We start from the raw sequence: 26,610 nt of genomic DNA, 5'->3' as shown, positions 1-26,610 counted from the left end.
TGAAATCGACGGAATATTTGATATGAGGACTAAAGTTATTTAAAGGATTTTTACTCAGTGAAAGTGGACAATGATAATAATGTATAGTATTTTTTTTGGGCAGTTTTTCAATTCACACATTTTTGCAATCTAAAATGCCAATTTAGGGAGTGTTTTTTTTGTTTGTTTTTTTGTGACCCAAATAGGCTTTCAAAAATAAAAATGCTTTAGAATGTATGTTGTTGCTTATCTATGACATGTCCAGGGCTGTCTACTCTGCCTCTCTCCGCTGCTGTGGGATTTTTTCCACTTACTCCACCCCCACCTCTCTCTCCACCCGGCCAGTCCTCCTCCTCAGCCTCATCACCTCCACCTGGTGCTCCTAGCTGCTCTTCATCTCCACTCACTCCTTTCGCTTCCATGCCTGACCTTCAGCACTCACTCTCTGACTGTTTTCCTGGTTTTGATTCAGCTTGCCTCTGACCACCTCTCCTCGTCTCTGACCCGGTAAACCTCGCAGCCTTCTGTCTCCGACCATGAGTTGCTTGTGCACTTCCTGGTTCTCGTCTGCCTGTGGCTGTGTGGTGTTCTGCTGCTTCGGTTTCGTTGAGAGATATCGCCATTCTTACAGCCGTCAAGCGAAACATCTCTTCTGTGTGAGTGCCGTTGGTGTTTATTGTTTTGATGGTACATCGATTCCCCACCTGTCCTCATTGATCCTGCTTCCTTCTCCTACAGGATTTGTCTGCTCTGCTGCCTGCCTGCCTGACGCCAACTCTGCTTCCTCCTCGACCACGAGCCCTGCCTGCCCCTCTCTGGACTCCCCGCTTTTCCCACAAGCTCCCTGCTGTAAGTGTTCCTGAAACTTACCTTATACATTCACCTGCCAGTCCACTCCTCATTCACAATTTCCCCACCCGAGCTCCGAACTGCCACCTGCTCGACCCCAGAACTGATAACTGTCCCTTCTTACCTGCAGCCTGAATAGACTCGCTGTTGCGCCATTAAACCTGCCAAAAGATTAAATGTAGGTCATTACCAACTACTCACCTGCTTTGTTGTGCTGCAATTGGGTCCTACCGCACCCCGTTACAGTATCATTTAGTCTAGGGAAAATAATGCACATTTTGGTTGTTTGTTAACAACATGTTTAAATTGGCAATGCAGTAGCAGAGTCTTGGTTTAAACCTGCTTAGTTTTATCATTTGATCTCCATTTCTTTCTCCAGCCTGTGTTTTTACTATGCGGGAAATAATAAGGTGTCTACTTCCTGTTTACAAAACCATGCTAGTTTCAAAGAGTTTACATTCAGCCTTTAAAGTTATTGGCCCAAAGACAATAAAAAAATGGTTTAATTAAATCAGTTTATTTCTGCATTTAGCTTAAAGCTCATTCAATCATTTGATAGAATCTATAGGACTTTAGTTGCTTGCTGACAGGCAGGTATATTTGGTAAATGGATGGTAAACTGACCTGCCTTTCTGGTCTTACAGTCACACATACATTGACACACTGTTGGCCGAGGTTACCAATAGGTGCCACCTGATACTACTCAGCTTAAATGCACACACAAACCAATGCAATAGCCATTGGGAGCAATTTAGGGTTCATATTTTGCCCAACATGCAGACTGCATGAGCCAGGAAAAAAATGCCAATCTGCCAACTCGCTGCTACCATTTTTACCCAATATTGACCAACATATTAACTCTTTGAAACCTGGATCCAGATCACTTTTTTTGTGCTGCGTTCAGACACCTTAACAGGTATTTGAACCTTTAAACCCTGAGCAAATTAATTTTGATGTCTTTCAAACATACGAAAAACGTAATTAGCAACTTGGCAAAAAATGTTCTCAAATTGCCAGAAGCTGGCGATAAATGTCCAGAAACTCTTTTACCATTATATATTTGAAATTATGTTGGAATTATTTTTAAGCACAGTTTTGCACAAGTAAGGACAAGTAATTCCTGTGTTTTTATTTTTTCTTTCCCCATCTTTTGCCAATGTTCTGGTAATTTTCTTTTTTTATTTAATAGTAACTTCTTTCTCATTTTTGGGGTCATTTCTCCTTAAGTTGCTCATTGCCTTTTACCCATGTTTTTGAAAGAAATTGAGCCAATTTGCTTAGGTTTCAAAGAATTAAACCTCATATTGCTCAAGATACATACAAAAACATGGTATGGTACTTTAGACAAATGCCTCTGCCAAACCAGTATAAAATAATGTATTGTAATTATTTCCAGTGGTATCCCTGTAATTTCTGTCGTGCCATACACTGACCATATTCCTGCTTTTGACTTGCAGAATGGCCTGTGGTATCTGTCAGCTGACGTACACTGGGGTTCACATTAATGCAAAATATTACCCTCATACCGTCAGACGGTGTACTCCCTGTGCCTCCCACATTTAAACCAATCACACGAAAACGTGGACACACTGTGTGACAGCCTGTCAAACATCTGGGCCTTCCTCGCACCATTCAGACTGACATAAATACACAGAAACCTTTTATCTGTGTATCTGATTACGCAGTAAAACTGCAACTCCGTGTTGTATTTCTGATTCCCGAGATGATGCACAGAGCTGTAAACAAGTCCTCTGGGATGGCGCTCCAAACAAAACCAGATGGTTGAAAACAATTCACAAAAGAACATATTCTCCATGAAAAATTGGGACATTGTAGGGGTTTCATCTCCTAACTCGACACAGAAGACAGCTGGTTCTGGTCTCTGCTGCTTGCCATCCTTTCTCTCTTTCTGTTTCTTTCTCACTTCTCAGGTGCAAAGAAGTCTTTTAGAGATATTAATAGACCCTTTTGAAACTATTAACAGCAGGAAACACACAGGTGTTGCTAATAAAATTACCAATAGCTCCATTCTATCAAAAAATCCCAGTTTGCCATAACATTGAGCCAGTTTGGACAATAATAGGACCTTAAAACAGGAGTAGCTACATGGAATTCAGCCATCATTCATTTTATTATTTACACATGTGCTTTCCCTATTGTGACATGTTAAAGTCTGTCATAGAACATTTCTATGGTTCTTTATTGATCCCAAGAATTAACCCTTTATGAGTCAAGAAAATTAGCTTAATGTCTTTTAAAAACATAGGTAAAAGGCAACTTATGAAGAAAAGACCAAAAAATGAGCAAAAACATTGTAAAAGCGCCAAAAAAATTACCTGATAAATAAAAAAAAATATTTAAAATATATTTTCCAAATCTGCTAATTTCTTGCAGTTTGCAGAACAATTCCTGTCAAGTTTGCTGTGTGCCTCCAAACCAATTTGCACAATGCATTCAACCTGAGATTGGTTGTGCACAGATATTGTTTAGTTTTAAAGAGCCAAAAAAGTCACAATATGTTACAAATGTCACAATAGGAACAGCACAGGTGTAATTAATAACATAAATAATGACTTCATACCAGTATGGTGTGCTGGTTCCAGGGACCTGATTACGAGTGGCTTATTGGCACACTTCATGTACTGTTTGTGCACACTTTTGGCTTTTTTGACATTTCTTTTCTGTCATACTTTTTTTAGTTATGCCACAAGAAATTATATGTAGCTGGAAAGCTGCATTTCTGGCCTGTCACTTGGTGCTATCAGCTGTCTGAGTCTTTGTTGCAAAGGAGTACAGTTTCCCTGAAACAGTTGGAACAATGTTGTTTAAAATTCCTACCTCTTTCCAAATTAAGAAAAAGAGGACAAAAACAAGACAAAGGCTTTTCCAAATTGAATTAGACCCACTGTGAAGTTACTGAGTGAATGTTTACTGCATGAACTTATACATTTCAACCCCTGAGCATACTTTTTTTAAACTTTCAAGCTGTTGATACTGACTTCTTTTGTTTTTGGAAAATGAAAAAAAAAAACTGAAAAAGTCTACATAAACCTGTAGGTTACATGTCGCCTGTGGTAACCACACTGAGCTGATAGGTGCCAATGAAAGAAAGACTGACAGATTCTATATCTCAGTAATTTATGAAAACTTTTTTCCAAAAATGTGTGGGAACAAGTGAAATTGTGACTATAAGGTGGTCACATTACAATTGTGCTTATTTCTATTTATTTATTTAATTATTTTTAGCCCAGGAAAAATTGTCCCAACTGGAGTCAGGAAAGGAGAATTTGGGGGGAAAGGCACTGCTTGTCCATTTTACAAAAAATTATGTATTTCATGTTTGGGTTAGGCTCCCAGACATCTTGATTAACTGATTAACACTTCTACCTGTTTTTGAAATCAAATTGCGTTACTGTTCAAGCTGTCTGCAATTAAAATGCTTTTTCATTGTGATACAAAAAATGTCCCAGATGACCCTGTTCACCCCTACACCACCGCATTTTCTCATATGACAAGTCAAAATGTGCACAGTGAGAAAGGTGTGCTGTACGATACCTGAACACTAGATGTCCTCAGAGAGTTTTCCACCTCTGTTCATCACCTGACCTCTGGTCATTAGCCACCTGCCTGCACAGCTGCTGCTCATCTGCTCATTATTTCCTGTGTGTACAGAGAGGACATTCATATGTGCTGCAAAGTTTAACCCTTAGGGGCTGTTTGGCACATTTTATGTGCTTTTTTTTCAATCTTCATTTTTTTGATCACATTGGCTGTGTTCATGCATATGACATAAATTTTGGCAAATTTGAGTATTTTAGTTTGATCTTGAGCTCAGCTCCTACAATAAGTCCAAAATACACTGTGTAAACAAAACTGTTTCATTCATACTGTGCTCTACCCGTAACCCATTCAGACTGCAGTTTTTGATCCCACAGCCATCAAAGCATAAAACATGCATTGTATTATTTCTGGGTGTCATTCTGGGATTTTTTCCTTGGAATTTTTTTTTTTTTTTTACTATTTTCCACATAGTTTGACCTCCATTTCTCCATATTTGACATATGGAGAAAATACATTCTATTACCACCAGGTGCACTGTCACAGTCAGTGTTGCTGCAAATCACTGATCTATCACAGGCTGTGATTTAAAAGAAAAAAAATCCTACTTTGCATTTAATAATTTAAAAATAAAATATTTTGTATGTGTTTTTTTCATCTACAATAGTGACATCATTGCATTTAAAGACATGAAATTCTGGAAATTATGAATATTTGATATTTATAATTAGGACTGATGTTGGCTTAAAAAAATAAACTCAATAAAAGTAGGAAGTCTTGTTAATGTGTAATATTTTTTAATAGCCTGATTCTAAAAGGGCATTTTGTGTGCAGAGCGGTATGAGTGTGCGTATTTGACACTGCACATAAAAATAATAATGTATAAAAATCAATTTTGCTGCTAATCACTGGCATATCCTCGGCTGTGATGATGAAAAAGACTACTTTGCATGCACAATACTGGAAATAATGCATTTTTTGGGTTCTTTTTGGGGGGGGGGGGGTTTCACCTCAAAATGTAGTGGCATCATGAGAAAAACCTGGCAGTTAAAGTGTTAAAATTCAGAAAATTTATGAATATTTGATATTTATGATTAGGACCGATGTTTGTTTTAAACATGTACTCAGTGAAAGTAGAAAATAATATTAATGCATAATATTTTCTAAACTTGATTTAAAAAGCACATTTTGTGCGCAGAGCGATACGAGTGTGTCTGATATTAAGGGTTAAAGGGTTAAATGCGTTACTTATGTGTTTTAATTGTTTATTTTGACAAGTCAAAGACAAATACCGTTTTTGGCAGACTCATCTCACAATATTGGCATCATAGTTACTGTAAACGCCCTGCTCCCCCACACAGGTGTTAGCAGTTACTCTGGCTGATTAGACCTGCTCAGGTTGAAATATGCTGTGAATAGATCAAACTCAATGTACCAATAATAAGTTGCCCTTCTTTAAAACACCAGTGTAAGTGTAACCTACCATGATTTTTAGAGGCTTTTAAATGTCTTCTTAACTCCACTCTCATGGGACTTTTTATCTATCTTTAGATGAGGACCTGAGACAGGATGTCCTGTCCATCTGCTGCACTCAAACCAAAATTATACTGCAGAGAGGAGATGATTTACACAAATAATCACTATGAGTATAATCTAAGTGGGGCATAATCTTTTTATTCTAACTTTGAGGTTTTCTTCTAGCCACTTGTCAGTTTATGAAATATGAGTGTTCAGTTTGTAAATGTGGAGTTTATCACAAAATATCTTCAGTGTCATCGTTCATTTTTTTTTCATAACAGCAGCACCATCTCCTGACTGACTGAGGGGATACAGCTGTGATGTGTTGCTTCAGGCTCATAGGTAGGCCAGTAAAATACAGCATGATAAACAAATGTATTTATGAAAAGATAAAATGATGAGTTGGACAAAAATTTAACCAAGTAACCATTTACACCTCTGCAGGTGTATGTTGCTTCTTTTTTGGAACAACCTCCCCAAGGAAATGAGATTAGTGAGTTCTTACCTACTTTTAAAACCCACTTAAAAACACACTTTTATAAAGAATAAAATAAAATAAAGGCTTTCACACAGATTTTGGCCTGAATTAACTTTTAAACGTGAGTTGCTTTTTAAAACCTATTCTCCTTAATTTTATGGATTGCTTTGTTATTTTATTTTGTGTATTTTACACATGTTGTACAACTTTAAAACATTTTTTTCCTTGTCCGTTTTATTTTCTATTTTTTTATAAAGCACTTTGTAACTTTGTTTCAAGAACTGTTTTATATAAAGATTAATATTATTATTATTATTAAAAATAATTACACACACGCAAAATATGTCAAGCAAACAACAACAAAACATGCATGGGAGCACAGATAATTACATAACATAAATCATATATATATGAATAATTACATTTTTAAATGCCAAATAAGTTTTTGTTATGCTAAAAATCTGTGTCTTGTTTGTTATTTTTAAGAGTTGAAATCAATTAAGAGACTATAAAAAGAAGGTTGAGCCTTTTTTGTTAGAAAAAAAGGCCTTAATTATTCACAGCTACAAATCAATATGTGGCGCATACTGATTGCTAATCAGCTGCGAGGTATGTCAGCTGTTTTAAACGGTCTGGATGGTTCCCATCAGTCACAAAACCTGCAAACATGACATTAATAATAACATATAAAGTACGTTTGACATTTTTCAATGTTCTAATTGTGTAAAAAAAATATATAGGTGTTATATACAAAACTGCTATCACTGACTTTTATTCTCGCCAAAAAAAACACAACCGAAAACGGAGTCAATTCAGAGACAAATCAGGGCGAAAATCTTTGGAGGATGTGGAGGATGGACTGATTTTCAAAGACAACAGGATGTTACGTTTTGAATACCGGGCCACACCGGAGTGGGTAACGTTATTATTCAGTCACAGCTCCCGCTCACCCGGACTGCTCTGTGACACAAATCCAGCGCTCCTGCCCAGCACTGCGCCACAGCCAGTTACGTCAGCTCGGTGGGCAGAATAAAGCTAGCTCGCTGCTGAAAAGGTGCGAAACGCCTGTGCTCGTAGAAGGACAATATTTGACCGATTTTACCGAAATCAAGGCATTTTACTCGTAAAGGTCGTGGTGAGTATTTTGTTCCCAGACAATTTTTTAATTTTTCCTTCCTTTTTCTTTTCTTTTTGGATTTTTTTCAACGGTTTTTTTCTATTTTGCGAGTGGAGAGAACGTAATGTGCTGGCTGGCGGGTTAGCTAGCTTAGCTAACTCGGAGACGCTCATCCTCCCCCTCAAAGAAAAAAAAAAAACGGAGAGCTTTGTTGTGGTTTTTAGAGACACGACGCTTTGGATGCATTAAGCTACAATTTCGACATTTTTCGCAAGTTTGAGTTGCCTTGTTTTTGTTGCGTTCATTGTGAAGACTTTTCTTTTGTTGGACTGATGTGTTTTTGGCACGCTGCTCGGCCAGCCCACCGGCTAACGTTAGCCGCTAGCTAACAGCGTCAGAGGCCTCTGTGGCTTTAGATTATTTTGATTTTGATTTAACAACTGCAAATTTGTCATCATTTTGCAGGTTTTATGTATTTTTTTTGCAAGCAGAGGAACTGGTCGCATTTCAGTGTATTTTTTTTCATGCTTTTCACATAGTGGATGGCTAACGTTAGCCATGCTAGCCGGCTTTGAGCCCTGGAGGCTAGGCCCGTGTCTTACAGTGAAGCCGTGTGGTGGCGCTGTCCAGGCGGGTGTTTTGAGGATTATTTATGTAACTTTTGACGTGCAGATTTTGCTTTTTTAGCTCAGTGAGTTTGTTTTTGGTGGAGTGGTTTTTTTTTCACGTTTTTTTCCTCCTGGCTGAAGAGTGATTTTTCTGATTTTGGAAGCTTTGTGCTGCCTGTGTGGCCTCAGTTTTGTTACATAACGTTACAAATACACATTTACTTATTAAACTTTAATTGATCTGAAAGAGTATTATGGCTGTTATGTGTATTTAAATGACCGCACGCCTTCACATTCACCCTTACGAGTCAGGTACACCTATAAGCCCCATTTAATACATCCACTAGAGACAAAGCCAGTGAATAAAATAGAAATGCAAAGAAGTTCAAAACATATGATGGTCCCATAAAATCATGCATTGTTACTGTACATCCCAGCATCCATCACATTCAATGCTCACACTGGAATATTTCCCCCCCCCAAACAGCTATATTTGCATTTTACCCATTTGGATGGCCCATTTCCTTAAATTTAAATGGTCAAATTAAATTATATTTATGGTATTAACAGCAATAATTGCAGTTTTTGCCCTGTTGTCATGTCTTGGATTTAGTTTAGATTTATTCTCAGTATCCCTGCATATCCTTTAAAATGTGTTATTAAAAACAACAAAAAGTACATTCAACAGTCTTTTTTGTCTGATGTTGCCCCATAAATTCTCAAAATAATAGGCAATTTTTTTTGAATAGGTCTGTAAAATTTAACAAATTCCTCCTCATTAAAGAGTCATGTTTTATGTTATGCTAAATATTTATATATATATATATATGTAGATTATTGTTGGTCCATGTTTTCTTTTTCTGTAGTTTTTATTATTATACAATTTGTATCAGTAACTAAAACTGCAACTGATGTTGCACTATAAATTCTCAAAATGATTGGTACTATTAATAATAATATTAATGACCAATTATTATATGTATGTTTTTCTTTAAATAGGCCTGAACAATATTGGCCTCCTATAATAAAAGTAATGTTTTATCTTTTATAATTATTTTTCACATAATTTTCCCTGACCTTCAGTAATTATCAGTTCATATTTTGTTTAATTGGTCTTAAATATCAGTTCAAGTTGCATTAAAGTGTTAAAGTATATAATGGGTCAGTAATTTCTAACATATTTAATACTATGATCTTAACTGATATTCCTCCATGTTTGAAGAGTATGCAATAAATGGGACTTCCCATGTTTAAACAATAAATTCTGAATTTACAAAACTGAGATTAAATTGGATTTATCATCATACCTCTCAAGCCACAATAGTTGATTATTACATTTGGTACCCCAGATTTGTCAAAACACAAAAACACCTTTTATTGGCTGACATGATTTTTCAGATTTAATACAAATTCAACATTCAGGTTTTCAAGGTCTATTTAGCTGGACTTCATGCTGACATTATATATTATCAACTTCTTTCTCAACCATGTTTCATAAGCGCTACACAAACATAAGCAACGTCGGCCGCTTACTGCCTTCTCAAAAAACCTTTCTGTCCGGTTATTGCTATGAATGTAATGGGTTTTTAGGTTTAAAACTTGTATTCTCTCATGTTCTCAGAGCTCATTTTAATATTATTGTTCTTAAACATGCACCAGGGTCGGGTTGTAGTCCCAAAGTCGGAATTCGTAATGGGATTTTCTTGGGAGACACACCTGTTTTTTGTGTGTTTTTACTGTCTTTGCCTCTCCACTAAACTCCTGTACAAACTCCAACAGGTAAGACTTGGCACACGATAACCCTGTTCAGCTTGACTGAGGTGTGTTTTCTGTCACCTCAGTATAAATCGCGAGGGGCGCAGGTGAAGGTCGAGACACCAGCCCAAACTCATCCCAGCCCACAGTGTCAAACATCACAGACGACAGCCCTTCACACAGACGCTATGGAGTGAGTGATGAATGTTTGTCAGCTAGGAGGGGGTCTATTTGATGCCCCCATTGTTTTCATGTTCTCTGTATCAGGGCTCCCTTCTTATCTAAGATCACACAGGGCTCCGGGCTGCTCTGAGTACTCAGTCCTCTTGTGTCAGATAAGATGAATCGCTGTGCCCTGGTTATTGGATATTGAATGGTCTGCTGTACAGTAGCAGTATTTCTCACCTGGAGGACCCCTGTCAGTGTAAATAAGTCTGTCTGTGCTTTTCAAACTGACATTTTACCCAGGATTTCCACCGCTTGCGTTACGGCTCCACTGCGGTTTTGCTCCGTGCTCCTAATTCTGTGGGAAATACAGTTCATTGATTAACCCGAGCATGATATTAGAGGATATTGGTATAGTTAAAATAGTGCCCTCTACTGGTCATAATGGTGCTTAACAGCTAAATAATACAGCTCTGCTGAGTGAAATCAACAGTGATTGTTTCTGACATCCAGCTTCACCATCACATTCACCTGACTAATCCCAAAAAACAACATGATCCAGCCTGGATTTAATTTGATTCAGTTCAAAACTTAATTAAGGACTCAGCTCATAGGAAGGTCCATAGAAAACAAACCTCACTGAGCTCAGTTCTGGATCGGTTAGAACCAAAATAACATTTTCAGATTTCACCAATCTCTCACTATCTCTCTCTCTCTCTCTCTCTCTCTCTCTCTCTCTCTCTCTCTCTCTCTCTCTATATATATATATATATATATATATATATATATATATATATACATACATACATACACACACACACACACACACACACACACACTATAACTCAGATTTCGTATTATAGCAGAACAAGCGGAAACACAAACAAAATAGAAGCAACCCTGTGAACCATGAGCAAATTTAAACCATAAGAAAAAGGCCATAAATAACTTGGTAAGAAATGAATACATTTATACAATATATTTTTTGAAAAATCATTTTTTATCCTATTTTCAAAAATATTTTACAGAATCATTATTTTTAAGTGCTTTTTTAAAGTGTTTTTTAACATCATTTTTTTTCTTTTTTATTGTTTATATATATATTTATGTATTTATTTATTTGTATTTATTATTATTTTCAACTTTTGCAATGCATTTTTGTACTAAATTTTCAGGTAATTTTCTCTTAATTTTTTGCTCATTTTTTAGTTGTTTTGTTCCAAGTTGCCCATTGAAGACATCAATCTAATTTGCTCTGATTTCAGAGGGTTAAAGCATCAGCGCATGCACACACACACACACACACACACACACACACAAATTCAGCTAATAAATATTGAGATTTTTTTTCCTTTCCCACCTCTAACCCCTGAACTTGTCAGACTCTAAACAGTAGCCTTTCAGTGTTAATTCTGTGGTCTAAGATAATTTAATCAATATATGTGAACGTGAGCGTCTCTCTCTCAAATCCACAACCAGAGAAGTCTCAAACCTTGAATGTCATGAATGTCATGAAGCTTATGGTCTGGTGTTGTGTTGTAGATAATGAATGGGAGCCTGATTTTTTTTAAATTCCTAAATGAGCTTTATTTTACTGTCGTGTTTTCAGTTCTGAGTCAGAAAATGCATCCATGTACTCAGAACGTTCCCTTTTCTGCATCTGTATTCTTCATCCTCAAAGCACGATAACCCTTTGAAACTTGGAGCGACAAACTTTTCTTGTGCTGCTTTCCGATGCCTTTCGCAGGTATTTAAACCTCTGAAACCTGAGCAAACTGGAGCAATTTCTTTAAAAAAAATATTTGCAAAAAGGCAATGAGCAACTTGGTATGAAATGTTCTAAAAATTAGCAGATCTGGATTTTTTTTTTTAAAAAAGTTAAAGGGAAAAATGAAGACAAAAGCTGGAAAAAACTACAGTTTTCATAATCACTTATTTTAAATTGTATTACTAATTTATTAGAATTTTTAAGCAACATTTTCCAAGTCTTGTTTGACTTTTTTTTTTTTCTTTATTCTTTGTATTAATTTTTAAAACAAAACTTCAGGTAATTTTCTTGTACTTTATTTAAAACTAATATATTAATTTTTAGAAATCAAGTTAATTTGCCATTTTTCTCATATTTCAAAGGGTTAACATCTCGTGGAAAACACTGCTGTTGATGAAGTTGTAATATAAGGGATTCAGCAATGGTGTCCTCACTTGATAACACATGACTAACCAGGGTTATGTCCATGGATGTTATGTCCATGTCTTTCTGGCTTAAAGGTTTGCACGGTGCTCTTATCTTTTAGTAGGGCTGGTCTATAAAAAGATGTTATACTGTATTGAGATATGAGACTATATATATAATCTTAGATATGGAATAATGTTGTTTTTTTCCCTGATTTTAAAGGTAGAATTACAGCAAAGTGATGTACTTTTTTCAGTTTATCAGAAAGAAATACTTTCCTTTACCCACTTAGTTATTTATATCTAAATGACTAATAATTATTGCAAAAAAGTACCAATAGTCATTCCTACAATATTGTCACATCAAAGAGGGAATTTAATTCAAAAAGAAATGGTAATGTTCGATTTTGTCTCCCAGTTTTAGCATTTGTGAATTGCTTTTGAGGAGATTAAAAATCAATATCGTGTATCGAGACATAACCTAAAAATATCGCAGTATAATTATCAGCCCATATTGTCCAGCCATTGCTTTTAGTAGCAAATTCAGCAATGCACCTTTCTGTTGTTTAATGCAGATCAGTGACTAAAGGTGATTTTGGCGCCAGTGTGATGATCGCACAAACTGTGGGGTCAGTGTGTGGTGGGTGTGTTTCAGGCCTCATGTCATTGCAGATATATGTTTTGACTGTAACAGAGTTGTGGTTATTGAGTAAGAAGCCACACTTTAGGAGTAATTTCGAAGCATCAAATTTAGGACAGGTTTGACTTTGGACGTCATGACACCAGAAGGGCGAAAGGCTTTATATCAGCCCGTAACTGTTTCCTCCTTTTGTCCTGAGTACTTGTTTTTTGATTTTGTATTTCCCAGGAAAGCGTGCCGATCACGTACGTGGTTATCGTGATTCGCGGTCGCCGCAGCTTTGGGGGATCTCCAGTATTTGACCCAGTGACAACAAACGTAGCTCAGAGGACCGAACGTTAATCCCACTAAATCTAATGGGTGTGTGTTGTCTCGTGTGTCTTCCCGTTTAGTCATTCACCCCACACCTCCAGCCTGATGGCCAGCAGCAACGTCACCAACAAGACCGACCCACGCTCTCTCAACTCCCGGGTCTTCATCGGCAACCTCAACACCCTGCTCGTCACCAAGGCCGATGTCGAGTCCATCTTCTCCAAATATGGCAAGGTCGTCGGCTGCTCTGTCCACAAGGGCTACGCCTTCGTTCAGTTCGCCAACGAGAGGAATGCCCGAGCGGCCGTCGACGGGGAGGATGGCAGGATGATTGTCGGGCAAGTGCTTGGTAAGGATTCAGTTTTCAACTTTTTGGGAATTTAAGATGATTTTTACATTAAAGCTAGTTTTGAGTACAGTCCTCCTACTCTACGGGCTTCTAATGAGTACTTTCAAGACCGTTTTTTTTTTTTTTGCACTGATTGTGGACGCTGCAGTTTATTTTATATGTTTATGTTACAAATTCATGATGTTTTAAGTTCATAAAGTTGTGAAAAAGTCATTAAAAATGTGATAAATGAGACTTTAAAAAGGGTAAAGAAATATAATAATGTGCCTCAAAGGTACTTTAAAAAATGTCTTGCCTTTAATGTAACATCTTAACTACATGCAGAGAGTAACACCAACCAAATGTAGTTGACAAAACTTTGGGAGATGTGATGTTGTATGGTGAGGTCATAGGTCAGTATCACTGTAATGATGAAGGTACGACTTTAGAAAACATCAGTATGAAGCGTTGAAATTCTTTGGACTGGTTTAAAATAGCACTTTGGGCAAAATCAATGGATTTTTGTCATTGATATAAATTTAGTTATTTATTCCCTCTTTTGTGCCCCCGGGGGAACAAAGACGTTTTCATTATAAAAAATGAAATAAAGTCATTTAACCCTTTATATCTATCTTTGAAAAAGCACAGATTCATCCCTAAAATGTATCAAACCATTTTTTCATGTCCTTCAGTATCAGTCTGTGTCCCCTCTCTTAATTTTAGACATTTTTGTTGGTCCGTGAACGCAGTGCAGATGGATCTTTACATGAGATCTTTTTTTTTCCTCAGCAGCAGTTTGTGGAGATTGAGTCATGGGGTGGCTAATTGATCAGTTGATCTGATCACAGATGATGAAGGCAAACTTTTGGACTCGGTACAATCGACTGTTTAGTTTTACGTTCACCGGACCTGCCGTTCTGCTGCTCCGTCTGTGTCCATAGTTTGCTCTGCGCTTTGAGAATGTGGTGCAGTGATAACTGACAGCGCTCGTAATGACGATCCATCTCCAAAAATAGAAAATCAGTATGTGGTGGTTGATGTCTTAATTGTCCTTGGCATCACACTCTCATTGATCTTTTATAAAAATTGTGTTCATTTTTTTTCTCAGATATCAACCTGGCCGGAGAACCCAAACCACAGAGGTCAAAAACCACCAAACGCTCAGCTGGAGACATGTACAGGTGAGCCACAGTGATGCGGCACTACCAACATCACAGCTGTTGTGCTCACGAAAAAAACCATGAGCGTGGAGCTTAAAAAATCCTGCCAGAAATTAAACCAGGAACATTTTAGCCTGAGACTGAATCTGATGCTGTCTCCTTCTCCTAACATCGTCTCTTCCTTATCTTCTTTCTGTGCAGCAGTTCCTCATTTGAGGTTGACTATGACTTTCAGAGAGATTACTACGACAGGTGAGTAACGTTTCCCTTTGTTTCTTAGTCTGAATCACGATGACAAACCATCTCCGTCTGTCACTCATCAGTCAGTATTTGGTTTCTGTGCAGTGTGTAAATTGTGCGTTCGAAGTGTGAAAGTAACACGACTGAGTCTGAGAGAGGTTATACATTTATTAACCCTTAGGTACTGCTTTTTTAAAATAATTTTGGCTGTGTTTATGCATATGACATAACTTTTGGCAAGATTGGGTATTTTTGTTTAGTCTCTGAATTTCCAGCTCAGCTCCTACTACACGTCTAAAACACACAAAAAACTAAATTGTTACATTCAGACTTGCGATACGAATGTGTGATATTAAAGCGGGCGCTAAGGGTTAATATTGTCCTGTGTTTGATGCCAGAATGTACTCGTACCCGTCCCGTGTACCCGCTCCCCCTCCCCCCTTGTCGCGGGCCGTGGTCCCGTCCAAGCGCCCGCGGGTCAGCCTGAGCGGAGGAAGCAGCCGGCGAACCAAAAGCAGCTTCTCCTCTTCCTCCAAGAGCAGTCAGAGGACTTCCTCCTCCAGAGCAAGTAAGACTTTCTGACGCTTAGGACAGAGCGTCGCAGCAAAAACAAATACAAGTTCTACATAGTTGAAATTTTCAACGTTTTTTTTTACACATGAATGAAAATACCGTTACAACTGTCTGCATAATTGTCTTTTTTGCTGTTTTTTGTTGATTTTTTTTGTTTCTTTTGTAGACCTGTTTGTATGCTGCTTGCACCAGAGCACTGTAATTTAGAGTAGAAATACTTAATTAATCCCGTGAGGGAAATTGTTTGGTTAAAGCTGCAAATAAGAGAGCGGGATCTGAATAAATTTAGTTAAAAAGGCAAAATAATGCAAGCGTATATATACAATGGAAGGCACTTAACATAGAATAGAATAGAATAGAATAGAATAGAATGACAATAAAAATACAGATATGTACAGAGAACAAATAAACAAAACAAAAAAGATGAAAAGGCAATAAAAAAGAAAAAAATGCATGTGCGAAAAGTGAAAAAGTATTTATTGTATGGCATGTAATGTGTTGTTTTACCTTCGGTGAGGTTTTTTCCGTAAACCCATTTTGGGTTTCTAACCTCTCCGGCTCTTTGTTTTCTGTTACTGTTTTAATGTTGCAGATGAATAAAATGCGTGAGATGAAAGTTGCTCATCCATCCATCGTTGTCCCTTTTCTCTGCAGTGAAAGTGGACGAGCTGCAGACCATCAAGCGCGAGTTGACTCAAATCAAAAGCAAAGTGGACGACCTGCTGGACAACCTGGAGCGCATGGAGAAGGACCACAACAAGAAGTTAGGTAGGGGTGAATAGATCGGCAGATCTGAGCTTTTATCTATTTTTCTTGATAAAATACAAAGTCATTAGTATTTAACCAGATGAGCTCCACGATTTCTCTTGACTGATTTCCGAATGCAGAAGCCAAGAGCGGAAAAACGGAGCCTGGAGAGGTGACTTCCCCTCCGCACTCAGGCAACCAGAAGGACGACGGGATCAAGAGAGAGATGAACGACTCCGACGAGGAGGAAGAGGAGGAGGGAGACCTGCTGGAGGAGGAAGAGGTGAGACTATGGACACCGCTGTTACTTCAAAATAAAAGCGCCAGTGGTTTTACTTGAAGTTGTTTTATCATAACGGTACTTAATTTGACTTTTTTTAAGAGTACTTTATTTAGCTTTATTATAGTAGACCTTAATTTTACTTTACAATAATAGTACTTTGACTTTATTATAGCAGTACTTTAACTTTTTCATAACATGACTTTATACAGTTTTATTGTAAATGTACTCAAAATGTATTATAGAAGTACTTAATTTGACTTTATTCTAAGAATACTTTATTTAGCGTATTTATAATAGAATTCATTTTACTTTATTGTAATAGTACTTTGACTTTATTAAAGCAGTACTTTAACTTTATCATAACATTACTTTATTTCACTTTATTGTAAAAGTACTTGAACTTTACTTACTTAAAGTAGTACTTTATTTGACTTTATTATAACATCATTTAACTTAATTTTACAGTACTTGATTTAACTTTTAAAATAGCACATTATTAAGCTTCATTGTGACTTTATAATTTATTTAACTTTATTATAACATTACTTGATTTAACTTTATTGTTAAAGTACTTTAACTTTATTATAGTAGTACTTTATTTGACTTTATTATGATATTATTTTAACTATATTATAACATTACTTCATTTAATTTTTATTTGTTTGTACCATTTAAAAAAAATAATAGTAACCAGGTCAAAAAGAATATACAAAAACAGGTGCCAGAGAGGTTAGAAACCTAAATGGTTTATACCTAAATTACTGCACTTTGATTTAAGCAATATACAATGGGGTAAGCAATAAACAACAAAAGGATCATTAAATTCATTAATACAGCACTTTATTTAACTTTATTTTAGCAGTTCTTTATTTTGCTACATTGTGAACACTTATTTTATTTTTTTATTCTATTTAACTTTATTTTAATAGTAGTTTATTTAGTAGTTAACAAGAAATTTCAAAATATCAAGATATTTATTGTGTATCGTGATATAAAAATATTGCGATATTATTCAGATTTTTTTATGGCTCAGCCCGCTGCTGTTGTTGCACGGTCTTTAAGTTTATCTCCAAATCACCTGTCGCTCGTAAACCTGCAGGTGAGGGGTCAGGAGAGGGAGGACTTTGAGGAGGAGGAAGAGGAGGAGGAGGAGGAAGGAGAGCATGTGGAAGGTGACGAAGATGCTGATAGTGTCAACGGCGAGGAGGACTCCTAGATGCGGACCACACAGACGCATGCAGCGTACACACAACTTCCAGTAGGAACTCGGACTCTTGTTTTAACACTCATGATGTTGATATAAAAAGCAAACGTGCACTCACACACGAGCATGGTGCACACACTCATGTTGTCCCTAAAGCTGATTAATTTGATTTTTTTGTTGTTGTTTATTTTGGCCAGTTGTCCAGTGTTAATGTTACAGGAATAACTAGCTGTAGGTTTGGGTTTGTGTTTTTACTGCATCGCTTCATGGGCTGTTGATGTTCTCAGAGACGACAGCTCGACGGACATGTCTGAAGGCGAGGACGAAAGTTCAGCTCCGAAAGCCCGTTTTTAGGTTCAGTGCGTTTTGTTTTTGCTCAGCGGGGAGTTTGTTTGACCTTGTGTGTCTGTATGTTGATGTCAGTTTTTTATACTATTCAGTTTCAATTTAACTGTAAAGGAATAAATTGCAATAAAATATTAAAATGGGAAGAGATTTTCTGTTTTGTTTTGTTTTTTTAAACTAAACTAAACTGATGCAGAACTACTCATTTTCCTTCCAGTAAAAGAAAAAAAGGATACACATATTTTTTTATTCAAATGTGCAGTCTTGTCTGTTGGCACAAGCATCTAATTGGAGGTGGAAATGTCTAAAGAGTGAGAGAGGATAGCAAACGCTCGCAGTTTGCTCATCCACAAATGTGTGTAATCTGTTTCTGTATCACTAAAGAGGCCTACCCACTGCAAAATACTTAACATCATGGAAATGTGGTAAAATATGGAAATGTTTAGAAAATATGTGGACCAAAAATACGGATGTAACCATCGGCGACAGCAGGGGAATCATCTCAGTAATCATTTCAACTTGATTACTTCTTGAGAGGACGGTTTTACTTTTCATGCATTTATTCTGCACATTGCCAGTTTACACGTCGACAGAAGGGGTGGCGTTTTTAAATGTTTACACTCTGAAACTTGGTTTCAAAAGCTTTTGTTTTCAATCCCCCAAAATGCTGTTGTCATGTGAACGAAAGGCCAAACTGCAGCAAGAGTTTAACCGTTGCTGCGTAAACGGCCCCTGACGATTTGATCTCAAATTTGTGACGGTCAGATTTCTGAGGCCGTCTTTGATCGCCCATAATTTTAAATCTTCTGTTGGTGAGCATGAGTTTGATTTTAGGACCGTTGTTTTGGGCGGATGACCGATGGGATCACCATATTTCGCTCATGATTATCAGACTGTCGCATTTAAAGACATTTATTTCTTGTTTGTGGTTTGAGAACAGATGTGTTGATCAGTCATGTAGAGCTCAGTAGATTGGTTAACCAAAAACAAACAAATAATTTGCATCATTTTTCAAGCAAACATTCCCAACTGAGGTTCCTGAATATTTACATCTTATGTGAGAAGTAACTGAGATATTTGTTAGTTGCAGCCTTAAAGGCACGGTTGGTTATGTGACCCATGACAGGAAGCAGTAAAAGCTGTCCTGTGAGTCAGTGACATGACGCCACAAACAGTTAACCATAGTTTCAACTTTATTATCATTATCAAAGGATAGGTGGACCTTTAACAAATATCTTACAATCACAGTTTATTTCACATGTAAAAAAATAAGATATAGTAATCACACTCCTGGTTTGGGTTTCCCTGAAAGGACTTTTGTCAGCCTGTCAGTCGAGGTTTACTCGCCCAGATGTTCCAGTAAACAGCTCAAACTCGTCAGATCAAAGTCTGTCCGTCTGCAGAAACTGCTTATGGTTCCAAACTGACAAATGACAAAATTTACAAAAGTGCAAAACTATAATAACAACGCCTTTTCTCCAGTCCAGATGCAGAAAATTAAATATAATCCTAATATATAATATATATACTTTCAGCTCGAAGAACATCTCGGTTGACAAACATAGTGCAAAAGACGCTTGAAACGTGTAAAAAGAAGTTCAGTAAAAACATTTTATACACAGTTTGACACTCAGGTTTTTTGTGTCTTCATCGTGTCCATCTGATCACAAATTCGTCCTCTCAGGCTCTCAGCAGGACGGACAGTGTGAGGACACTCAGCAGGAGGAGCACAGCTGGCAGGGACAGAGACAAAAGGTGCTTATCACAAAATATTCAACAAAAATGAACAAACTAAATTACGTCTTTTTTTTTCACTGTTGCATCTTGGTTTCTTTCTAGAATATTAACTATTTAAAACCTGAGCAAATTAGCGTGATTTCTTTCAAAGATAGAAGTTACAAGTTCATAATTTTATAGCAATTATAAATACAATAATATTAATATTGTTTTTTGGACATTATTATTAACCCTTTAAAACCTGGATGGACATCACTTTTCTTGTTCAACTTGGTATGAAAATGTCCCACAAATTGCAAAAAAAATATTAAAAGGTGACAAGAAAAATACCTGAAACTTAGTGAAACGAGAGAAAGAGTTTCATTAGAAAAATATCAAATGACGAGGGAAAATATTAAGGGGACTAAAAATATGATAATTACAGTTCTATATTTAAACTTGTGTTACTATTTTTTTCAGGTCTTTTTCTGTTTATGTTCTGTTCTTCTTTCCATTTTGCTAATTTGAGGTCATTTTCTTGCAGCTTTTCACAAATGTCGAAGATTTTGAGTTCATTTTTTTTGTTAAGTTGCTCATTGCCTTCTTTTCATGTTTTTGAAAGAAATCAAGGGTTAACTTAAAAGTTTTTTTCTAAAATACATTGTTTCCTCCGTATCTCGATATCTAGTTCCTGCCGTTTTGGATTGTCTTTAAATGTGTTACTCAGGACACCAAATCCCTCTGGACCAGAACGTCTGAAAACCTAAATCCTGAATGCAGATGCATGAAAGCAGCAGTGTGTGTTTACCGTGAGGCTGAACGGCTCCACTGCTGTTGGGGGCCGAGGTGGGGGGGGCCGAGGTGGGGACATTGCTGGCCGGGTCGGCGAGGTTCAGAGGGCCGCTGTTCAGGGACGTGTTAAAAGGGCCGATAGCATCTGATGATGAGGGGACAGAGCATGTTAGACGTGTCCTCACTGACAGCCGTGTGCAGTGGTGGAATGTAATTAAGTACATTTACTCATGTATGTGAGCACAAGTTTGAGGTACTTGTACCTTACTTGAGTCTGTTGTTTTGATGCCACATTATACTTCAACTACATTCCAGAAATATGTTTTGGTGTAAATTAAACTACGAAACAGTTTATACAAGTACAGCTGAGACAGTCGGTCGATTAATCAGTTACAGAAGATTAGCTGGCTAAAGTGTTTGATAACCATTAAAGTTGTTTTCTAATTTATTTTAAAGATTTTTAGTTTTTTTTTTAATTATTTAATGTTATATAAGATTTTTTTTGGATTAGGTACTCTTACTTTTCATAAATTAAGTACAAATTACTGATCATAACTCTTTGTTTATCTATTTATTTTTTTACATAAGTTATATTTTCAGCGTTGGACTTTTATTTGCAAAAGAGCACTTAAAAGTTTGGTATTTGTACTTTTACTTGAGTAAAGGATCTGAATACTTCCTCCACTACTGGCGTTGTGAATGACCATCTTAAAGTCACAATAAAATAAAAATCTACAATAAAAATAATATAATTTAATATCAGTTCAGTACCTTAAAATCTGATGATGTTATTGGTGGATTTTTCTGTTTGACTACAGGGTAAAAACAATAAATAAATCAAAAGAATTAAAGAAAAAGCAGAAAGTCCTCGTATTTGTGAAACTGGAATCACGGTTATAAAATAGTTGCAAGTTTTTTTTCTGACTGATGAATTAACTTTTTGTTTCAGCTGTACTTGTAAATAGTTTTGTGCAATCATGTTTTTAAGGAAACCTTAACTTGGACTTAAAAGGAAATCTTTAATCAAGGAATTTTTTGCAGCCGACCCCAAGAAAACTATCATGGAAACCTTTGTGTGAGCCAAAGTGAGCTCTAACAGATAAAACGTGAGTCCACTTACTTCCGGTAACATTTCCCGTTCCGAGGAGGATGGAGAAGGTGGTGTCGTGGCTGCTTCTGGTGTTGGAGGCGTTCACTTTTGGGACGATGAACTCACACTTGATCACACTTCCGTTCACCATGCCTGTAATGCCTTTCACTCTCTAGAAAATATGTTAACACATGGTAAAGAAAAATAAGGAGAAAATTACAAAGAAGCATATTTACAAAGAAAGAACAGAAGGAAAATTAAATTAGACTTTTTTGCCTCATTTGAATTAGAGATCTTTGTGATGTTGGAAATTTATGGTAATTAGTATTTGCAGTACCAATTTATGGTCCGATATTGTCAGTGCTCTCCCTTTGAGGACGTAAAGGATGTTAGAAGTTAGTTAATTTGTGTTACTGTGTGACTTTGGTGAACCCAAACTAACCCTTTTAAAACAAAGTCACACAATGACACAAACTAACTAACTGATCACAGCAGCGTCGGTCGATCAGCAGCTCCTGTGTTCGACATTAAATTACGCTTTTTCTCAATGGAGTCTGGCTTTGAATATAACCATCAGAAATCACTAAATTAACCAGATTTAGTAACAATTAAACTGAGATTGACCGTTTTAGGTGGGACACCAAACACCCGAAAACATTTCATGTTTTTTTTTGTGTCTTTTATTTAGAATCTCGGTAGGTTTATGAGGAAGGGAATAAAAAAAAAGAGACATTTAATCGTTTTTTAAATGACGGTAAATTTGTGGCCTCACCGTCTCTGTTGGAGTGAGCTCATTGTTGCTGTTGTTTCTGTCCATTGTCCGGAAGAAGAACGACTCATTGTCTGAGCTGTTCTGAGCGCAGATGAAAAGCATGGTGGTGCCCTGAGGAAACAAATGATGGTGAAAGCTTTAGACAACTTCCTTGATGTGGAGACAATGACAAAATCCAAGTGTCTTTGTTAAAAATGATGATAAGCCAATAACGTTATGAAATAGAGTTCAGTTTCCAGTTTGCCTCGTTTTGTCCGTCACCTGAGATGACTCATGTTTTGTTTTTGTCTTTGTCTGTTTCCTTTTTGATCTCTTTCATGTCTTTGTGTATTCTCATCAGTGTCTCATGTTTCTGGAAACTCATTGCACAATATGCTACAACATGTTTGTCTAAAATGAAAAAGATTTCTCTGTCCAGGTTTAACCTTTTAGCCCACAGGATGTTAACACCATACACGCAGTCTTCACAGTCTGCTTGTCCCAGAAGGTTATTTATGTAACCTTGTAACCTGTAATATTTATTTATGAGTGGGGTATTTACTGATGTATTTCATGTTGTAGAACAAAAAGTCCATGGGATTTTTCCATTGGATTTTGGTTTATTGCAGAAAATAAGCCCTGTGGCAAACAAACGTTTATGATAATACAGACTTTGTTCTGTAAGATAATGTTAGGCTATAAACAAACTACACCATGGTTGCAAGACTTCAATACCAAAACTGTGTCCGGTTTGATGACGCTCTGTAGTCTCATTTATTAGCTTAGAGACCATTTTATTGCTTTTCTGTGAAATCATTGCAGCCATATGGCACCTGTTTCCCTCTTCAAACATGTCGGACAAGTGTTTATTACCGTCCTAAAGGGGCTCCAAAGTCCATGTGTTTAGACTTAACATATTTAATTTTCCTACAAATGTCAGCAGACAAACAAATGCAGTGCTCTATTTTTAAAATCATGAAGGACACAATGATTTACTTTTTACAGCCTTTGGTGTTTTAAAAGAGGCCTTAACAGTGTCCAGTTGCTTAATGGACCATTCAGCCGTTCCTTATCTACTAAATCAATATTATATCAAGTTAATGATTGTCACATGACTGCACCATATTGAACAGGCTTTTGCTCTGAGGTGGTAATGAGTCACATATCAACCAGATCAATAAAAGCATAAATAAAGAAATGAGTCTGTTTGCTTTTGCTGGGAACATGGAAATAACAGCATGATGTTATGTAAATATGGATGCTACGTGACATATTTACAAGGTTTCTGTCACTAACCACAAGTCTCAAACAGCCTGTAATAAAAAATTTCACCACCAGTATTTACATTTTGTTGGCAACCTCCTGGTGGAAAGTAATGACTTTCTAAAGTTCCCCTAAAAAGACGCAACCAGTAAAAAACTCCTTTGTCCCACTGTTCATTAAAGCCCTTCAACGCCACCTAGGTTGAATATGTATAATTGTAATTATTTTTTATGTTCAGCAATGTTGTTTTTTTTATGGGGTATTCATGATGGGAATGTGCAACTGATGTATTTTATTTTATTTTATGTTGTTTTTCTTGTTTTTTAAACAGCAGACACTGAAGTCCAAGTCTATCTATCTAACTTTAGTTGCCTGACACAGCAGTACATTTGGTTTTTACGAATCTCATTTGGGGAAGGAGGTGGACATGATACATAGTATATTTTGGACTAACTGTGCTAGAAGGTTTCAGTTTTGGAAACCAGTGTTCATTTTAAGATGTGTAACTGTCAACTGTTTGTATAAAGTCGAGAGTCAAACACCTTCCTGCTTTGGCTCTTTGAAACCAGAGTAAACTGTCCTGATTTCTTTCAAAAGACATGGGAAGAATGCAATCTTGAGAAGAAATGACCCCAAAATTTAACAAGAAATAAGTAAAACTTAATTTTGAATATATAATTATGATCATTCTAAGGGTATTTTTCATATTTTTGATATTTTTCAAAATCTATTTGCAGGACATTTCTTGCCAAGTTGCTCATTGCCTTTTACCCCATTTTTTTTTTAAGAAATCAAACCAAACTGCTTTTGGGTTCAAAGGTTTTTAACACTCATGAATGGCGTCTGAGAGCAGCCAAGAAATGTGATGTTGCTCCAGGTTTTAAAGGGTTGAAGTTTCAATTATGTGTCCAATTTAGCAAAGACATGTTTGAAATTGGTCACTGCATTGACCTTTTTTGTGCGTTACCTCTGAGGCGTTCACAGTGAGTCCCAGCGCGACGTATCCCGCCGAGTCTCCCCTGAGTTCGAAGGCCAGCTCGGTGCCGTTGGGAGCCATCGTGTTGTTGGCGACCACAGCAGCAAAGAGACAGCTTTTGTTTCCAGCAGGATCGCAGTCGTCTGGAGTCGACACACACAGTTTAGTGTTTCCGCAACCAAGTCGAGTGACGTTCACCTGCCAGATACAAACACACATACACAAAAAGTACTTTAATCATCTGCATCAGCTCTAACTTGACTACATTTTTGTTCTCCAGCTGTGTTATGACAATATTTTGATGGTAAAACTACAATTCTTGAGTGTAGCCATTCAGTATAGCACATTTTGAGTCACTCAAACTTTATGAAAAATGTCTTAAACTTAATTCAACCTGACTGAGATATCTCTACCATTTGGTTTAGGTGTGTTATATTAAAAAAATCCACAAGATGTCGCTGTGGTAAACAATCATATTACAAGCATTGTAACAGTACATGGTTTGTAAATTTGATTTTCTTTCTGTTTTATTGTTTTACAAGTGCCATAAAGCAACATGTCAACAATTTGGTAGAGTCCTAAATTAAATTAATTAATTAATTAATTAATTAATTAAAGAAAATAAATAAATAGATAAATAGGGGGGCTGGATTTTCTGCTAAAAACATTGATTTTTGTGATTAGTGCCGCGAGGAAATAAAAAATAAATAAATAAAATAAATTCTTTAGTGTGGACATTAAATCTAATAAGGAAACAGACTTTGCATTTTGTTTTCAATTCTCAAATTCAGCTTAGTCTCAGTTACACTTAGAGTAGTTGATTTAAGAAATCCTACCGTATCATTGGAAAATGACAAATGAGACGTTCCTTTGACTCCCGGTGACAAATAAACCATCAGCACAGCGACCAGCAGGATCATCAATCCTCGTTCCATTCTGCAGACGAAACACACCGAAAAATTAACTCAAAACTTTGAGTAGTAATTTTAGAGACAGACTTCAGTTTAAAACGTAGATCTTTAATAAGTCCTACAGCTTATTGAAAGTGTTCTGAGCACTATTATAACAAAGTATGTAATTGTAATTCTGCTTAGAAAACACATTTGGTTCAGTGGAAAGATCTTAAATTGTTAAAAACAGCATTCTTTATCTATAGATCAGAATGTAAATTATAAATTAATGAAGTTGTGCATATATACCCACCACAAATACACATAAGCCATATTTTAAAAAAATATACTTATAAAAAAGAGCAGAAAACTGCCCAAAACAACTTTTATGATCAAATCTTCAGAATCCTCATTCTCTACCTTTTTTTTAGACAAAGTTGACAAATTTAAATTCCTCAAAATTAAAACAAACATTCCCATTTTTGATTGTCTGAAGACCAGAATACTTTTTACTTTTGCTTTACTTTTGCTAAAATCAGGCCTCTTTAATCATTGCACTTTGCAACTTAGATGGATTCATTTCTGTGTTTCAAATCATCTAGTCACTGTTACTTAATATATTTGGGTTAATTCAAGCAATTAACCTAAATTCAACCTTATGAAAAAATGAAAATAAGTAATTAAAAGTAATCAATTTCTCCTAGAGCATCCAAATCTCATTTTCCTCAGAGACTCACCTGAGTTGCACAAGTCAAATGTTGCAGGAAGGTTTCTTGTTCACCTGTTAATTCTCCTCTGACTGTGACTGAGTGTGACTCCTGCGGGGAAAGATTTAAATCAGCAAACGTCAGCACTGATGCTGCGTGCTGGTGACGCAGGAGGGGGGAGGGGCTCTCTGCAGCATCTTGTAGACTACCTGCCTGGAAGGTGTGAAATCCAGGAAAAATGCCAAGTCACTGTTAAGGGGAAATCAACTGAGCAGAATTTGACTTGTAAATAATTATCCTTAAAATTATCCGTAAACTGTAACCTGTGATCGTCATGGTTCAGTATAAGGTCACCAAATGTGTTAAATGTTAAATAAATCTTTATAAAAAAAAA

The 26,610-nt window shown here is 36.5% G+C and overlaps 3 protein-coding genes across 5 annotated transcripts in view; 2 read left to right on the top strand and 1 right to left on the bottom strand.

Moving 5' to 3' along the window:
- Nucleotides 1-7,373: 7,373 nt before the first annotated feature.
- On the top strand, nucleotides 7,374-18,181 carry LOC121951762 (heterogeneous nuclear ribonucleoprotein C-like). Of its 3 annotated transcripts, none has more exons than XM_042498223.1 (9): nucleotides 7,377-7,517; nucleotides 9,949-10,055; nucleotides 13,232-13,500; nucleotides 14,588-14,660; nucleotides 14,844-14,891; nucleotides 15,278-15,447; nucleotides 16,107-16,220; nucleotides 16,340-16,482; nucleotides 17,582-18,181. In XM_042498223.1, exons 2-9 carry the CDS (start codon nucleotides 10,051-10,053, stop codon nucleotides 17,696-17,698), a joined length of 939 nt encoding a protein of 312 aa, XP_042354157.1. In that variant the 5' UTR covers nucleotides 7,377-7,517; nucleotides 9,949-10,050; the 3' UTR covers nucleotides 17,699-18,181. The 3 variants fall into 3 exon arrangements, with proteins under 3 accessions (XP_042354158.1, XP_042354157.1, XP_042354156.1); XM_042498222.1 differs by having other exon boundaries at nucleotides 7,387-7,517; nucleotides 14,841-14,891; XM_042498224.1 differs by lacking the exon at nucleotides 9,949-10,055 and having other exon boundaries at nucleotides 7,374-7,517; nucleotides 14,841-14,891.
- Nucleotides 18,182-19,206: 1,025 nt separating this feature from the next.
- LOC121950900 (putative ferric-chelate reductase 1) lies at nucleotides 19,207-26,331 on the bottom strand. Its single transcript, XM_042496986.1, has 7 exons — nucleotides 26,247-26,331; nucleotides 25,456-25,555; nucleotides 24,611-24,817; nucleotides 22,402-22,512; nucleotides 21,660-21,801; nucleotides 20,556-20,684; nucleotides 19,207-19,764 (listed from the first exon to the last, which is right to left on the bottom strand). The coding sequence occupies exons 2-7, from the start codon at nucleotides 25,552-25,554 to the stop codon at nucleotides 19,712-19,714; spliced, it is 741 nt and encodes a 246-aa protein (XP_042352920.1). The 5' UTR covers nucleotide 25,555; nucleotides 26,247-26,331; the 3' UTR covers nucleotides 19,207-19,711.
- A 219-nt stretch (nucleotides 26,332-26,550) lies between these two features.
- LOC121951198 (noelin-3) overlaps nucleotides 26,551-26,610 on the top strand; it is a 6,887-nt gene continuing 6,827 nt past the window's right edge. Inside the window, exon 1 of the mRNA XM_042497437.1 lies at nucleotides 26,551-26,565. Coding sequence (XP_042353371.1) covers nucleotides 26,551-26,565 — 15 coding nt within the window. The remainder of the gene's footprint in view (nucleotides 26,566-26,610) is intronic.

Source organism: Plectropomus leopardus, chromosome 12 (genome assembly GCF_008729295.1).
Source record: "Plectropomus leopardus isolate mb chromosome 12, YSFRI_Pleo_2.0, whole genome shotgun sequence".
NCBI lineage: Eukaryota > Metazoa > Chordata > Actinopteri > Perciformes > Serranidae > Plectropomus > Plectropomus leopardus.
The sequence above is the reverse complement of the archived record's forward strand: the minus strand, read 5'-3'. Positions and strand labels throughout refer to the sequence as shown.